Raw genomic sequence first — 12375 nt, 5'->3', positions numbered from 1 at the left:
ACGAGGCACCACAATCAGTTTGTGGCATGCAAGGAGGAAGTAGTATACTCATTGCCCTTGGACTGCAAGAGGAGCTACATAGGACAAACGGGAAGATGTATCAACGACCGGCTTCGGGAGCATCACAACAAAGTAGAAAAGCTTGTCGCGGAGGGGCACCTAGCCGCCCACTGTAAGCAGTGCGGGTGCAAACCACAGTACGATAAGTGCGGGCTGATAGGAAAAGGAAATCATAAGATCACCCGAGAAATCATCGAGGCCTTCGAAATTCATCGGCAGAGTGACAAGTGAATCAGCATGCCTTCTGTAGCCCTATCAGAAAAAGAACTAAAATTCCTGGCCAACCGTCAATGAAATGAGAATGCATACTTTGTTCACACGTGATATTGGTTTTGTGTTTGCATCGTATATATGTTGACTTTCCCAATAAACCCTTCAGTTGTTAGTCAGCGCTGTGTCTGCGTCCTTCCCTGTGTCCTGTGTGTAGTGCGCTGTAATACAAGAATGTTTTAATTATTGTAAGTCCATTTTGCCTGTTATTTATTTCTATTCGGGTGATGTTGCATGCTTTAGGTATGTTTATGGTGTGATATAACCCCCATAGCAAGCTCAGATGATGTCTGGATGTACTGACTAGGAAACACATACACCCTACCCGTAGGCTTCATCGTTTTACATAGGACAGCCAGCCGAACGGCCAAACGAGATAGGTGAACATGGGCCGCGAACACAAAGAACTACACAAGCAAGACTCTCAAGCTGAGCTTGGTTGTGATAGCGATCTCCAGAGCTTTACAGAAGTACGATGCACTTATGCAGCGACAAACAATACTCGCACATAGGAGCTCGCGGAGTTTTGTTTCCTTCTAACGAAACACAGAAGCAATCGCTACACGCCACCTCCCTTGGCCAGCAATCGTCACAAGTGTTGCAAGCTGACCTAGTTGGACTGACATTCATTACTGGAACCAGCGTCAAAGAAACAAAGACAAAGGGAGGAACAGTCGCTTTCCTTGTGTTTGTCCCTTTGTCTTCGGTTTTCTCGCACTAGTTTCACCACATATATAAAGTAAACAAATAAATAACGTATTTATTAATATGTTATAATTTAATGTTATAATTTAATATTATGTTATAAAAATGTAAATGAATTAATTAATGAATGAACAATTAACCAAAGATAAATAAACAATAAAAATATAAACAAATGAACAGCGAGCGTCCACATAAAACATTTAGGTTCGGCATTGTATCAACTTCACTCCCGTAAACCCCGTCCGGGCAGGTATACCGAAGTAACAAAAGACACCCCACGCCATTTGTAAGTGTACACGCATTAGCGGAAATGCTCTTCAACCTATATTATCGAACCATTCTGCCACAAACAATTTCCCCTCCCCTGAACCAAGTCAGAAAAATGTCCCAGAATTGAAACCAAATGCCAAGAACAACTAAGCGATATCGAAGCTGTGCACCTCCGTAACGGCACTCCCCTCCCATAGCCTGAGCAACCTAAAACAAAACACCATAAAAAGGCGGGTTAACCTGAGCAGGTTATTGGGAACATCTGGAAACATTGTGGGACTTGCACGGGATGAAGTAATGAAAAATATCCTGTGTATTACAAAGCAAGATACCCTCCCGCACGTTGTCGCGGTTGCCGCTATGCACTCGTTCGCTTTCAACACTCGCTTTTCCCCGGTACAACTGCTAAAAGGACCACAATTAGGCATCCATATGTGCTAGGTGGATTTTCTAGGGCCTATCCTAGCTGTCTGAGTTAGAGCCCAAGGAAAGTTAACAAAACTTGGAAGTTTCGTTACTTATTGAAGTGAAGCCGTAAGCAGCACGTTGGCCGGAAGTTTTCGCGTCGTTCATCAGAAATTACAAAATTTATTATTATTATGTTTTTGTTTAATGGCGCAAGGGTATCTGTGACCAAAGAGCGCCAAGACTCAGTTAGATGGTCCTTCTATGTCATGTTAGTGCTTAAAATGTGTATGAAATGAGCTTGGGTATGGCACTGCCTAAAATATGTGTATAGGTGTAGAGGGCCCGTAGACTAAAACATAAAAATGCTTATAATCACGGATGAGAGGAACAATGATACATGACGGTGCCTGGAGCCTCAGAGCATGCTGCGGCGCCAGGCTCCCTGTGAGCAAAAAGCGGTCTTCAGAACCTCCCTGAATAAGGAGAGAGTCTGAAGTCTGAAGTCACGCCCTGTATGAAATGAGTTTCAAGAAATTGACATCTGCAAGATAAGTTAACAGACATTTGTAAGAGAACATTGGTTCGTCTCCAAAAAATAGTGAAGGGTGTAGTGAAGTATTGTTTGTAGAGTGAGTTTAGAGAAGTGTCATTTTATGGCATCATTCGTGGATCTACATTCCGTTAACACGTTGAGAACGGAGAGCCGTTACCCACACTTGTCACAAACGGCTGGAGGTGCGCCATCTAAACGATATGCGTGTGTGGCGTGTGTGTGGCCTATTCACAGTCTACAAATAGATACTTCTGTGAATCTTGTTTCTCAGTGAGATATTTACCCATGTAAGGTTTATCTGGGTGTAATTTGTTGTTGGATTCTTTGTTTTATTCCTGGTGCGGCAATCCACGAAGTCTCCGTCGTATAGCTGGTTTCATGTCCAGATATAGAACCAGAGGTTCATCCAGGTGAGTGCGAAGAGCAGCTGCCGCAGCATACCGGTCGGTGATATTGTGCTCCGGCACCCAGCACAATACTATACTCATATCTGAAGCATAAGCCGACATTATCTTCCTTATGAGCGGATTTAATACAGAGTTTTTACTTGGTTTTGCCCACTGTAATGCCATCACGACACTAGGCTAATCTGTAAAGATAACAGACTTGTATATTTGTTTCTGTGATGTAGTCTACCATAATTAAAATTCCGTATGCTTCTGCTGTAAAAATGCGGCAGCTTGCATGCAGTGTCTTTGTACTAGTGAAGTTGGGGCCATGTGCAGCGCATGAGGCAGCAGAAGCGGACTTCGAAGCATCTGTGTAAAAAGTAGTGTAAGGGTAGTGAGTGTTGTAGGTGCACAAAAGCTGCAAAATAGGTGATCTTGGTGCGTGTGTTTTGCCGATTTTTCTAAAAGACACATCACACGACACTTGACGCAGGTCCCAAGAGCAATGAGGTCGGTGGGAGCAGTCTTGTATAAGTCATGAAATGAGACCCCACGTTCCTGTGCCTGCATTTCCGTTCGAAAACCAAATGGCATGGTGGTAGATCAACGGTTAGAAATAAGATTGCTAGCCGACGTGTCAGCGATGATAGAATTACATGAATGATTAGTCAACGATGCTATATTGAGAGCATACGTTACTGCTGTATACGTCCTCTGGTGCTCTAAGCACCATTGGTCACACTCAACATATAGGATTTGGATAGGACTTGTCCGAAAGGCTCCGTACGCAAGTCAGAGCTCCAGGTGGAGGACTGGATCCAACATTTTTAAGGCTGTTTTAGTTGCGGATCAACATACGACACTGCCATAGTCCAGGCGCGACCTCACCAAGCTGTTGAAGAGATGCAGAAGGCATGTTTTATCTGCTTCATAGGACTGGTGGGACAACAGTTTCAGTATGGTTATTGCCCTGATGCAGTTATTCTTTAGTTGTTTAACGTGCAGAATAAACGTAAGCTTGTCGTCTGGCTAAACACAAAGGAATGTATGTTTCTTTTTTACCGGAATGGCCGCACCATTCAGAATAATGTCAGCGTCAGGCCTTATGCCACGCCGCCTTGAGAACAAAACACAGGTACTCTTTTCGGGGTTCACTTTAAAGCCATTCTCATCAACCCACTTGGCAAGCCTGTTCACATCCAGTTGGACCTGCCGCTCACTATGGATAAGTTACAGGATTTAAAACTGACATGTATCTCATCCGCATATGCGGAGTAGAAAATAGATGGCGACACTGCCTTTCAAAAAGAGTGCTCATCTTAATGATAAATAACGTACAGCTTTGTACCTCGCCCTGCGGAACTCCGTTTTCTTGTGTGTGTATTTCCGAAAGTGCTGCACCAACTCTTACTCGGAAGATACGCCCAGACAGGTAGTTTTCTAGTGTGTTTAGCATGTTTCTTGATTTTTCAATTCAAAGAAAATAGACATGCAGTTCTGCCTGTGAACGAATGCATCCTTGGCGCATGACTCCAAGGCCAGCAGCTGGTCAATCGTGCATCTGCCCCACCGAAATCATGCCTGGCAGCTATCGAATATTCTGTGATATTGTAAGGAGTACATAAGTTGTCTATTAACCATCTTTTCAAGCAACTTGATTAGGCAGCTGGTAAGGGCAATGGCACGACAACTAGATGGAGAAGAAGAATCGTTGCCTTCCTTCAAAATTAGTACGACTATTGACTCTCTCTACACCCATGAAAAGCGTCCAAGAGACCAAATTTTATTAAAGAGAAAAAGAAGAGCGTCAATTTTGTCCGCGTGGAGGTTTCACATAATCTCGTATGAGATTTGGCCTGAACTAGGTGCAGAATTTTTACGTGTGACCAGGGCAGCCTGAAGCTCGTGGAGCGAGACAAGGGAGTTGTTGGCTTGTTGGCGATGTCTTGTTGGCCCGTATGGGTTTGGCCTAAGCGGACCTTTTATACTGTATAAATGTGCTCGTGTAGCGTTTCAAACTTGTTAAGTGTTCGAAGTGTTTTGCAAGCGTGTTTGCCTGGTGCTCAAGCGTGTTACCTGTGGTTATTACAAGGGATGAATTGATTGCCTTGTGTCCTTTCAGTTTTCTTTTTGATTCCACACCTTGGCTGTGACAGTGTAAGAATTAATAGATGATATAAAAGGGCTCGAACTCTTGGTTTTTGCTTGTTTGCGGATGCGCTTTCCCATGGCTTTGGCGCCCTTAAAAGCAATGAGGTTCTGGGCAGTGGGATATTTACGAAGAACACCACAGGCCTTATTTTGTGTTTGTCGTGCATTCTTATTCAACCAAGGCCTCCTCAGAATAGAAGTACCGCAAGATGCCTGGGGAATGGTACTTTGGGCAGACTCAAGGATATGACATCTAAGAAAAATGCAAGATTCTTTCATGCCAAAGTGACTGTTGGTTGAGTGAGAGAGTTTTGATTTTTACTTAAACTTTGCCCAGTCCGCACCGGATTCTCTGAACTTTTTAAGTGAAACGGAACAGCAGCGGCCGGTTTCTAGACATCTGAGGGTAACTGGGAAGTCGTAACTTTCGTTAGGGTTAGTGTCGACCTCCCATTCAACGAACGGAAAAAGAATGGGCCCAATAGCCAGATCTATGTGCGAATATGTGTGGCATCCTTGACTGTTGTAGGTTGCCTTTTAGTTGAATAGGCAAACTCCGGATGATAAAAGAAACTTTTGCAGCAAGTGGCCCGAGTATCTATACGTTCAGACGCCCAGAGTTTACAATGAGCCTTAAGATCGCCTACTAACAAAAAATGTGGTTGAAGCTCGTCTATTAGAGACTCGAAATCTCGGCTTTATAGGTAGTAGTTAGGAAGAATGTATAGGCAGAAGACTGTTAATTGCCTATCAAAAATTATTTTCTGGACAGCCACTGCTTCGAGAGGGGTAATTAACTGAAGCAATTGACAGGGGACAGATTTTTGAATGACAATCGCTACATCACCAGAGGAGTGAATGCAGCTGTCTCTGTCTATTTTAATACTGTGTATTGAGTGAGAAAGCTAGTTTGTGTGGGTTTCATGTGTGTTTCTTGTAGGCACATGATATTCGGCTGATGTTTGTGGGGGGTTTCACACATGTCCTCGAGGTTTTTTATAAGGCCCTTACAGTTCCACTGCATTATACTTTGGGCTACCATAAAAGCCTAGGAGGATTACGGTGCTGTGCATGGGGTTTCCTGGCTTATGCTACCTACGTCACTGCGCCTGAATTAGGGCCCGTGACTCCATAAGCTGGGTTTTTTTTCTCGCGACCAAAACATCCGCGGTGCTCTTTTGATGACTGGGATGCAAGCCGAGAAAGCGTAATATCCATGTCGTCATCGGAGTTTTGAGGAATTGATGAGATGGAGGGCTTCCGGAGCCCACCCCACAGCATGTTTGATGAAATGGCAGGAGTTCCCGCCACCACCTTTTTTGACATCTTGGACATGGCTGTGGAAGAGGGGCCTCCCGCTTCGACATCTATCGGCACCAGTGTTTCGGTGCCGATGTGTGTGGAGTGGCGACCGAAATGCCAGTCCCAATGTTTTTTGTTCTTCTGCAACACCTGCAACTGCAGCAGGAGTTGCAACAGTGTTTTGGGCTACCACACCGAGTGTTTTGGGCTCCGAGTGTTTTGGGCTACCACAGGCAGCGCCTCGGGGGGCGGAGGCGGGACCAAGTCAGCTTGCTGACCTGAGTACCTGCGGAAACCAGACGAAGCCCTACCCCCGGCGGGCGGCGTCGGCGTAGCTCCCAGAAGGAAGCAGTGCATGCCGTTTACGCGCTTCAGGGAATGACAGATTTTGGGTCAGTTTGAGGTTGATGATCTCTTTTTCGTGTTGAAATTTCTGCCAAGAGCGTGAATATGCTGCGTGGAGCCCATCACAGTTGGTGCACTTGAATTGCGTTGTTTTGCAGTCGTCAGTAAGATGGTGGTGTGCGGCGCACTTAGCACACCTTTGTTTCCCTCGGCACCCATTGGTTCCTTGCCCATACCGTTGGCACTTAAAGCAACGGCGCAGGTTGGGTATGTACACTCTGGTCTTGCAGTGGTTAAGGTCAGCTTTGACAGACTCTGGCAAAGTGCAACGATCAGAGGTTAATATGATGTGCTTTGTCTTTATTTCCTTTCCGTCACATCTCTTAGTAATGCGTCGAAAAGCGGTTACTCTCTGCTGGCGGACACCCACCAAACAGGCTATTTCGTAGGGGCGTTTTGTACTTTCTGAATATATGCCCAGGGGCTCTCCGTAAGCTTCGAGCGAAGTCTCTTGTACACGACACCATTGGCTGTGGAAGTTCTCCGCGCCTGCTCATTCAGCCACTACCGACCACGTGTGTCTTAGCTAGAGAGAGTAACCTCCGAGGATGACAGTGGGGTAACAATGCGTAGTTGTTACCACCGCTTGTCGGGACACGGTCACATGGAGTGAGAATGGTGGTTCTAGGACCTATGCATACAATGGAGCAGCAACCGTATGATGTAGAGGAAAAGCTTGTTTGTGGTATTGTTTTCAGAAGAGCAGGTCTAGATGTTGCATGAAGTTATGGAATTCTCTTTCTCGCAAAATTTGTGGGATTGAGAAGCGGTTCTGCAATGGTGTTTTTAGGGAACGGGTGTGAGTATACACATAAGAGGTACAGAATATAGAGGTGTGAAAGCATGCTTACCAGTTAACAACTCCGCTTGTGAATTCTCATTTTGATTCCAACTGTTCCCCTTGTGTCGTCCCGCAGGTCAGGTCTAAGGCGAATGCGTGGATTCCCTCTTTGCAAGGAAGCGATCGTGGCTTGTGATTCGAGCAATATCTACGCGCGAACATTTTTTGTAATGGGGAACAATAATCTGTCTCGAATGTGTCTAAAGACAGTCAAATGCACAACTCCGACGAATAACTTTGGAGTGGGAGTTGGTTATCATCTTTCAAATTTCTATGTCCTTTTTGTGAGAGCAAATAGACACAAGAAGTGTTAACGGCGCGCCCTGCCTCTTCTACTATCGCAATGAAGTGCGCCCCTATGAAGCTGGAGAGGAGTTTCTTGGTGGTCTCATGCTGGTCGCTAGAGTCTAAGTAACGTTGTACATGTTTTGAGATTCCTGCCCAGAATTGGCCTAGGATATGTACGCGGGAATCTTGTTCCAGGAAGCGTTTTAGGTGTTGTGCAAAAAAATATGGTAACAAAATTCGAAGGACGTTTCATTGCTTAAACACCTCTATAAAAACTGGGGTTTTACTTGTGTAGTCGCCATATATAGTAAAAATAGCTGGCTGAAAAGTTATAGCATGGCCCCTCCCCTCCAATGTTGTCCATTTCCCGTTACCAGTCTTGTTAAAATTGTGCAGAAGCGATGCTAAGTACCCCAACTCTGCCCACAATTCTAAAACATCCTCCTGCCTGACTTCATTACCCCAATCACTCAAGCGTGTTAAAATTTTGTAGCTGTCAGCGCTCACTCTTTTCAGCCACAGACTCTATCGAACAGTGTTTTTGCAATTATCTCCTAAATATGCGGAATCAAGTTTATCACCGTGATTTTTACTACTCTTTTTACTTTGCACCTTTTGTACCGCACCCCATTGTAAGCGCTTGCAAAGAAACTATTCTCATTTTACAATCCACTAAACAGTTACCCTTGGTTTTGCAAGACACATTCCGGGGTATTTTTATTGCATAATTGCATTTTAACTGGGCATTTCGTTCGTATTTGAACTTGTATTTCCGTGGCCTAATTTAGCGTTTGTTTTCATATTCTGTATGACACATACGGGGCATTTGAGCCAGTCGCCCATTACCAAAATGTTTACTGGTGAACGACCATCAGTTGCGTATAGATTCCGTAAAAAGCTACAATACGCACGCTGTCATAGACTGCATGCTAGAAAAAAAATCGCATTGTATTTTCCGCCAATAAGTTGCTCATTGCAGATAGCCACCACAACGCTTTTGAAAAAAACTTTGCCCGGATCTGGTATAAAAGACTATTCGTTAAGATAAACTAGACGAACATTAGTAAAATTACCCTACAGGAGAACTTCTTACCTGGCTTGTCCAGATTAAGGTATTTATCCATCAATTCGTCTTCCTCAAGCTCATGGATCATGTGGGGAACGCTGGCCACTTCTGACCTTTCCAACGTGGGCATTGGAGCAATTCTATGGTGTGGCCCAACCAGACCTTTCTAAAAGAAATGACTCATCAAGACATTTGTATCGCGAAAGCCCATTACCTAAGTGCAGTGATGTTTATTCATTTCCCCCCTTTTCTTGAGGTTTCCAAGCATAAATAAACCCCACGGATGGACATTCCTATCACGCACTACCACTCTTCCACACAACTTTGTACTCAATTCCTTTGAACATTGTTCGAACCTTTCTACATAACCAGTAGCACGGTAACCTGTTGTTGGGGAAAATGTTGAAGGAGCAAATAAACAACACGTAATAACATAGATTCGCCAGTGTGCACAAAGGTAGTACTGGCGAACCTGTTTTCTCTATTAAATGTTCTAAGAACAAAATATTTCTTCTTGTTGTGCTCAATCAATAGTTTACCAAATGATGTCATGAAAGTATCGATATATCGATACTTTCATGACATCATTTTAGAAACACCTAATACCGATGATTCTATGTGACCCTTAACTGGCTCGATGTTCGAATGCTATGCCTCTAGGTTATGCGAGAGCCGGTTTTTACCAAATTTTACAAGATTATCGACTGTCTCTGAGTAAGGATACTGCTGGGTCTTTTTGCGAGTAACGTTAAGGGCACCGCGTCGCCAATTAACCCGGCGTCATGAGTGACGTTCACCGTGAGCGAAAATCTGGTCTGAGCAATAACCCGCAGCGCCACTTCACGCGCACCGAAGCCCCTAGGAGTGGGAGGCGCTTCCCCAACATTTCACATGAAAAAATTACCGAGAAATTATGCGCCGTTCAGAATGTTCCAATGCGAAGTGCTTACCCGATAAAGTTTTCGCGTTCCAGTCTCAAATACGTAACCAGAGTGTCCTTCAAGTATTTGTTGCTGCTTTCAGCAAGACACGTTTAAACGCGAATACACGCAGGATATCTATCTGGGATTCTCTGAAGAATTTCTGAAGGTTCTTGTCCTCGTTTACGATAGCGCTTAATTGAAAACAGTTCAACATCGCAAATTGGAGCCTCTGAGTAATAGTTACTGTCCACCACCCACCACATCATTTCCTCGTCAGGGAAATTAACCGCACGTTTTAAGAGTACGCAGTGTGCTTGAAGCATTCTCATACAAATTGGAAACGAAATTTCGGGACCTTTCAGCCATATTGAAAAGGGTAATATGCAACGGGCTCATAATCTTCCAAATGAACCAGTTATTACAGCGCTATCGTTTAGTGAACAAAACGTTTGGTCCATTCAGATGCACAAGCAGCAAACTTCTCACAGCGAATTTTTCTTTCCCAACCTTAACATGTTTCCGGCTTTCGCATGTATGGTACCTCCTCTACTATATGAATCAGTGATTCGTCTGTTGCTTGCTTTTTCTGAAATCTTGTGCAAACAAGGTCTATAAAACGCCTGCCCAGCGGCCCACTGCTAGAGGATGACCCCAGACATGATCCCCTTATCCTAGAGGAGTTTTAACGCTCCTCAAAATATCGTGAAAAAATTCAATATTAACGCCAAGTAGAACATTCAATGTTATTATGAGTGTAACTTTTTTCACAAGCCGTAGAGAGCTTGCATGTGCGGTCGGTGACCTCGTAATATTAGAACGTGGTTGCTGTCGATTCGAATGAGACGCTAATATTTTTTTTACATTGTCCATTAAGCAGACACAGATCTAAACAGGCATGCCGTTGATAGATTTCCAAGTCAATACGTAGACTTTTCATGCTTTGAGGAAAATGTGTATAATAACGCACAAATTCCAACGTTTCTACCAACCTGGTGCAGTCTTACAGGCGATAGCCTTTCTTACGATACATTAACGAAGAATGTTTACTCTGTTTACCAACCGGAATGTCCCGTACGTTACAGGGGTCTTTGCCCACTATGAGTCACTGACTCACGGACAAATTATGGTTTAATGTCACCTGCCACTTCTGGCCGCGCCTGGTGCCTTGAAAAGGAACGACTTGGTTTATTATAATTGTTTTTTTTCTTCGTTTGAGGAAGCCGCCGTAGCCCAACAAAAAGCGCACTTCGTCAGATATACACAGATATACGGTGCTTAGGTGTGAGCTTGCACGAAATGTGCTTGGCCAACACCGTTCGTCCTAAGATACCATCTAAACTGACAAAACCGTGAAGTGTTCTCTAGGCGCCTTTACTATACATCCGCTGACTCATCTGCGTCAATGTCTACATCCAATGCATGTCTCCGACAGGGCAACCGCAACCATGAATGAAAATGATCCCCTAGAACTCTTCTCGCTTCGGGTCCGCGGCGGAACCCTGTAGTGTGCATGCCTTGTCTACATTATACCATCCGTTTAAGATGAGCTCAAATGGTTTATTTTCGCTCGTGTAGTCAACGAAGTTGTTGTTGTTGTTGGTCCAAAAAAAAAGGCTCGTACCGTGTCTGAATATTTTAAATTGATTTTGCTCTTCTTTGTAGCGACAGTATAAAAAGAACCTGTTTGTCATAATCTCTGATTTCAGCCGATAAACAAATCTGGGTGGCGTCGACGGGGCGAAAAGGCTGAACAGAGAAATGATTGTCACCTTAGCAGATTATTTTCTCGATTTTCATCGTGCCCTCTCAAATTATCTAACTTCTCGAAGACAACGAGTTATGAAGACACCAAAACTCACATTCTGTCTTAGTAAACTGCGCGTTACGGGTAAATTATGAATGAGTTAGGGTACACTGCCTTTTATTGAGCTACCCTTGTAGTTTAGGACAAGATACAGTCGTCGAATAATATGACGCTAGTTTCTCAAAATACGCACCATTCGTACACCCTGTGCGGTCCTGGTCACATGCAGGGTAGCCATCTTTTCTTCATCCTCATAAAGATCTTTTTCAATGTCCTCACCTGTGTACTGTCAAGTTGAAAGGACAATTTCAAAACTTTGAATGGTGTTCACTAATAAATGCATACAAGCATTTCAGTCGGATAAGTTAAACACTGCACAAAAAGCAAAATTCTTGGTCGCTGTTCCACAATTGTGTTTTCAACATTTTAACTGATGATTCAGTCACAACACTCACTTGGAAGTCTGTCATAGTTATAAGAAGGATTTCTGCAGTGGTTATATTCTGCGGTTTCTTATAAAACTCGCCAGAATTTATATTGCTTGACGTTACACATTCCATAAAACCCGTCAACAAAGTCGACTTCCGCGAAATTTCCTACAACAATGTGCAGGAATATTTTTGTCTCCTCAGGGCTTTATCACGCTTTAATTACGAGCTTTCCTAAACCAGTTTCCACGCCGACTAAATACTTTCCCACACAATCACTTTTCCACTCTAACTTTGGGTCTTTTTCTTTTATTTATTTATTTATTAGTAATACCCTCAGGGCCAATGGCATTATAGAGGGGAGTGGTTACATTCATAAGTACAACGAAAAAAAAACAGCTAAAAAAATACATACCAAAAAACATCTTATACAAAATTAGGCAAAACAACAATAAAAAACGCAGCAAGCAAGCATAACTGCACACAACAAAGCATGAGTTACACAATGTTGA

At 43.7% G+C, this 12375-nt stretch overlaps 1 protein-coding gene across 1 annotated transcript in view; it reads right to left on the bottom strand.

Annotated features, from left to right (window-relative positions):
* The window catches only part of LOC144141427 (metalloproteinase-like), a 67286-nt gene that overhangs the window by 46234 nt on the left and 8677 nt on the right, over nt 1–12375 (bottom strand). The window contains exons 3-4 of the mRNA XM_077672989.1: nt 11629–11721; nt 8736–8874 (exon numbers count right to left, since the gene is read on the bottom strand). Of these exons, the coding sequence (XP_077529115.1) occupies nt 8736–8874; nt 11629–11721 (232 nt within the window). The remainder of the gene's footprint in view (nt 1–8735; nt 8875–11628; nt 11722–12375) is intronic.

Source organism: Haemaphysalis longicornis, unplaced genomic scaffold, assembly GCF_048455015.1.
Source record: "Haemaphysalis longicornis isolate Haplotype H1 unplaced genomic scaffold, Haemaphysalis longicornis Haplotype H1 scaffold_6, whole genome shotgun sequence".
Taxonomy (NCBI): domain Eukaryota; kingdom Metazoa; phylum Arthropoda; class Arachnida; order Ixodida; family Ixodidae; genus Haemaphysalis; species Haemaphysalis longicornis.
The sequence above is the reverse complement of the archived record's forward strand: the minus strand, read 5'-3'. Positions and strand labels throughout refer to the sequence as shown.